The sequence below is a fragment of the Perkinsus marinus genome (assembly GCF_000006405.1).
Source record: "Perkinsus marinus ATCC 50983 genomic scaffold scf_1104296935302, whole genome shotgun sequence".
In the NCBI taxonomy this organism is placed as follows: Eukaryota; Perkinsozoa; order Perkinsida; family Perkinsidae; genus Perkinsus; species Perkinsus marinus.
In genome coordinates, this window is record NW_003214508.1 from 236,785 (window position 1) to 241,475 (window position 4,691).

Sequence of the window (4,691 nt, forward strand, 5' to 3'; positions counted from 1 at the left end):
ACACCAAAAGTGATGGGCAGAGACACCTCAAACGACGTGTGAAGGATTTTGAGGATGAAATGTTTCGGTTATGCATTCAAGATGTGTTCGAATCGTATGGTGAGAGGACATAAGCCATGACAAACCCGACACCTCATCGACAAACTACCCTGGCAAACAGATTATTCAACAGGAAAAGAAGAGTCAAACAGACAACTTAGCACTTAGTGATAGTGGTGTCAAGGAGGAAACCGATCTTGATATGAACGGAATCGGGACTGATGATGGTGGCATCAATTTTCTTGATGTGGAACTGTTGCATCAATTTGGCAAGCATAGGATCGTAGTTAGAGAACTCGATATCATCACCATCAACGGTGTAATCAGCGCCAGCAGACATACCCATCACATTGATGGTAGCGCGGCCATTAGAGGCAAAGTCAACAGTGAAACTCTGGCCCATCATGCTACCGCAGTAATGACCACCGAATGCAGGAGAAGCAGCAGTAGTAGTGGTCGCTTTAGTGGTCGTCATAGTCGTAGTGGTTGCTCTAGTTGTGGCAGTAGTCGTAGTGGTGGCTTTAGGGGTGGTGGCAGTAGTCGTAGTTGTCACTCTAGTTGTGGTAGCAGTAGTCGTAGTGATAGGACCGACGGTGTTAGTGGTGGTCTCCACAGGGGTGGTTGTCACGGCCTGAGCGGTAGTCGTTGGAGCAGCCGTGGTATTAACCTCAGTAGCGGTAGTCGCAATAGAAGCACTAGTAGTAGACGCTGACTTGGTTGCGGGAACCGCTGTGGTGAGAGGAGATTCAGTGGGCTCAGCGGTGGTCACATGACCCATGGAACAGGGTACGGCCTCGCCGACGCAGTTAACATCACCAGGCTGGAAGCAATAGGAGCCGTCAGTTCTTCTGACGAGACCGAAGCAAATAGAAGGTGTCATCCAACCCTTGCAGTATGAACCATACTTGGACCCGCGGCATCCATCGACCTCGGAGCACATCTGTGAGCAAGCATCCTCAGTGGCAGTGGCCACAGCAACGGCACTGGTAACAACTACAGCAGCAGAAACAGCAAAACGCATGGGGAAAATTTGAGATCAATTTCAAAAAACTGCAAATGCTCGAGGAGGTATATGAGTGATGCACTATAAACTAACCTCACATTACATACAGTTATCACAACCTGAATTCACTTTGATCCGAATTAATAGTCTATAGAGACTACTAGCTTTAGCTGTACTATACCTAAAGATACTGTCCCGCACTTGTTTGTCTACAACAGGCATCGTGTTTTACCAGGCTCCTAACTACAGTGATCTATACTTGACTGCCTGGGCATTGTAAAGCTACTGCGAAATGGGAGGGATCAATCATGACCGACGGTGGTTGTTTCCTTTCTCTGAACTCGTTGTGTGTCACGCTACAATGACGACCTCTTCGATAAGTATATCCGGAGGGATGGCGGCTAGTAGGTCCATATTCATGAACGTTACCTCATATGTCAGAGTGGCTGACCTTTCGATGACTGAGTACTCATCCCTACCGTGCTATCGTATTCTTCCGTCAACTGCAAATTCAAGACGCTGAGATTTGTGCCGCTCAAGGGGAGCTCGCAGGAACCTGTAATGAATACGGCGTGTCCGATAAGGGTTTCAGGAAGAATGCGTACCATAATCACCCGATGATTGATCAGCTCCGAAACTTGCTATTCAGACTTCAGTTACCTTTCCTCTAATGGTCAAAAATATCGAGCTATATAATTCCTCATTCTACTCGTGATTCGGCGAGATTAGTGTACTCCTAAGCTTCGGACTGCAATCGATTGCGACTTCCGTGAGCCCGCATTCCTTCGAGCGCTTTGACCAGTTCAAATACACACGAACAATAGATTCATGAATAAGTCACGGTGAGGGCTGAATTTGAGTATGAAAATAGCAATGCTTCACCGAATTCGGAGATCCCTCGAGATCCAAGGATGAGAGACTTCCAGGGCAACAACCACGAAGCGGAAGCTCGGACCCAACTCTAACTGATCTAGAAGACACTGCGATGCTTAATAACCGCTGGACGCACTCGCAAAAAACACCCAAACTATGTTGCCCCGTAGCACAATTGCTGTTCAACTCAACTCAATCACAACAAGTTTGGCAAATTCATTCAAGAGAATGGTGCTAGACAAGACGGAAACGAGTCAAACAGACAACTTAGCACTTAGTGATAGTGGTGTCAAGGAGGAAACCGATCTTGATATGAACGGAATCGGGACTGATGATGGTGGCATCAATTTTCTTGATGTGGAACTGTTGCATCAATTTGGCAAGCATAGGATCGTAGTTAGAGAACTCGATATCATCACCATCAACGGTGTAATCAGCGCCAGCAGACATACCCATCACATTGATGGTAGCGCGGCCATTAGAGGCAAAGTCAACAGTGAAACTCTGGCCCATCATGCTACCGCAGTAATGACCACCGAATGCAGGAGAAGCAGCAGTAGTAGTGGTCGCTTTAGTGGTCGTCGTAGTCGTAGTGGTTGCTCTAGTTGTGGTAGTAGTCGTAGTGGTGGCTTTAGGAGTGGTGGTAGTAGTCGTAGTGGTCGCTCTAGTTGTGGTAGCAGTAGTTGTAGTTGTCACTCTAGTTGTGGTAGCAGTAGTCGTAGTGATAGGACCGACGGTGTTAGTGGTGGTCTCCACAGGGGTGGTTGTCACGGCCTGAGCGGTAGTCGTTGGAGCAGCCGTGGTATTAACCTCAGTAGCGGTAGTCGCAATAGAAGCACTAGTAGTAGACGCTGACTTGGTTGCGGGAACCGCTGTGGTGAGAGGAGATTCAGTGGGCTCAGCGGTGGTCACATGACCCATGGAACAGGGTACGGCCTCGCCGACGCAGCTAACATCACCAGGCTGGAAGCAATAGGAGCCGTCAGTTCTTCTGACGAGACCGAAGCAAATAGAAGGTGTCATCCAACCCTTGCAGTATGAACCATACTTGGACCCGCGGCATCCATCGACCTCGGAGCACATCTGTGAGCAAGCATCCTCAGTGGCAGTGGCCACAGCAACGGCACTGGCAACAACTACAGCAGCAGAAACAGCAAAACGCATTGGGAAAACTTGAGGTCAATTTCGAAAAACTGCAAATGCTCGAGGAAGTATATGAGTGATGCACTATAAACTAACCTCACATTACATACAGTTATCACAACTTGAATTCACTTTGATCCGAATTAATAGTCTATAGAGACTACTAGCTTTAGCTGTACTATACCTAAAGATACTGTCCCGCGTATCGTATCCTGTTCTCTAACGGATCAACTCCAGCAGCTCACACACGGATGAAAACTCGTAATTCTATTGTTCTCGGAGATATAAGAGCCTCAGATGGGGATCACAAAGAGCTCATCGGGAAGTCGCGCTCCTCGCTGAGCACCAGGGGCGTGTATGATAGAATACTCAACCAACCTTTAAACACGTCGACAACTACCTTCGTGAACACTCGATTATTGAGCTTCTGAAAATGTCGCTTATTCTGTGTTCGTGGCGTGTTAAGTCCAATATGATGAACGATAGAGTACTTGCGAACTCTGACTGTGAACGCAACAGACGCTATCCGAGTGGAAGGAGACTTATCAAAGCTGTGATCAATTATGGTACTCATCCTGCTTATACCGTCATTTGAACATCAACATGCCGGACCAAATTATCCATGGATAGACATCCAGGTATACCGTCCTGAATGAAGTCAATAGTGATCGATTGAACTACCATGCGAGGAGCTTACCTGGGAGATGTTGCGCATGAGTCGATTCACAAGAGAATGTGCAGCACGAGTAGACACGTTCCCTCGAGCTGAGACAAGAGACACGTAAACAACTAGCAGCACAACTTGGTCACCTTTCTCCCCCATAGCTATGGCTTGATGGTAGTGGTCAAGAGCCTGAGAAGGCAGGCCCTGTTTGCTCAGGACAAAAGCTAACATCTGATGAGACTCCATGGTTTCAGCACCTGGGAAACGTTACACAAGGAATCATCGTGGTACTCACAGTTGCCATTGGGTGCCACTTTCAGTGCCTTTCGGCATGCCTCTGCCGCCTGTTCCAGCTGACCATTCTGACACAGCGAGAAGGCCAAGTTGTTGTGATATTTGGCGATGTCCTTGGTCTGAGCAGTAAGCTGCCCGTGTCGCCGACAGTTCTCGATGTCGATCGCCCTGAGAGCACTCACATTGTGAACAGGGTATCTTTTGTGCTCTACCGTAGTACTCAATGAAACTTGCGATGGCTTTCTCGTGATCACCAGCTTTTGAATGATATATTCCAATTTGGTTCCGTACCTCAGAGTCCGTTGGGGTTAGGTCCTTGGCCCGTTCAAGATACCTGGCGGAATGTTCGCAACGACTCGTTGCTTCGAAGACGGCCCGCCATGCATATCGCTGTTCGATGCACACGATGTCATTCAGGCTCACGCGAGAGCTGTAGCATAGTCCACTTGGACTCCTTGACCTGAGTAGCTCTCAGCTGGGCCAACTCGCAAGTATTCCATGCCTATGAGCAACCACGGTGTGTGCCATCTGAGGCGATGCTATAACAGAACGATCATAAAAAACACCCACACTACTCGGGGCAGTGCTTAATTGCCGAGCGGTAAGCTTGTATAGCACGCTCAGACTCGTCGTTGGCGGCGAACGAGCGGCCAAGGGCAATCCATGCCGGTCCGA

The 4,691-nt window shown here is 48.4% G+C and overlaps 3 protein-coding genes across 3 annotated transcripts in view; all 3 read right to left on the reverse strand.

The window, feature by feature from the left end:
- Positions 1-196: 196 nt before the first annotated feature.
- Pmar_PMAR003349 (merozoite surface protein 2, putative) lies at positions 197-1,060 on the reverse strand (the record flags this gene model as incomplete). Its single annotated transcript, XM_002784050.1, has 1 exon — positions 197-1,060. One exon carries the CDS (start codon positions 1,058-1,060, stop codon positions 197-199), a length of 864 nt encoding a protein of 287 aa, XP_002784096.1.
- A 1,122-nt stretch (positions 1,061-2,182) lies between these two features.
- Pmar_PMAR003350 (Cold shock-induced protein TIR2 precursor, putative) lies at positions 2,183-3,079 on the reverse strand (the record flags this gene model as incomplete). The annotated part of the gene is made up of 1 exon (XM_002784051.1): positions 2,183-3,079. The coding sequence occupies one exon, from the start codon at positions 3,077-3,079 to the stop codon at positions 2,183-2,185; it is 897 nt and encodes a 298-aa protein (XP_002784097.1).
- A 558-nt stretch (positions 3,080-3,637) lies between these two features.
- The window catches only part of Pmar_PMAR003351 (hypothetical protein), a gene marked incomplete at both ends in the record, with an annotated part of 1,268 nt that continues 214 nt past the window's right edge, over positions 3,638-4,691 (reverse strand). Inside the window, 6 exons of the mRNA XM_002784052.1 lie at positions 3,638-3,706; positions 3,756-3,823; positions 3,869-3,979; positions 4,018-4,184; positions 4,440-4,544; positions 4,592-4,691. The exon at positions 4,592-4,691 is cut by the window's right edge and continues 4 nt beyond it. Of these exons, the coding sequence (XP_002784098.1) occupies positions 3,638-3,706; positions 3,756-3,823; positions 3,869-3,979; positions 4,018-4,184; positions 4,440-4,544; positions 4,592-4,691 (620 nt within the window). The remainder of the gene's footprint in view (positions 3,707-3,755; positions 3,824-3,868; positions 3,980-4,017; positions 4,185-4,439; positions 4,545-4,591) is intronic.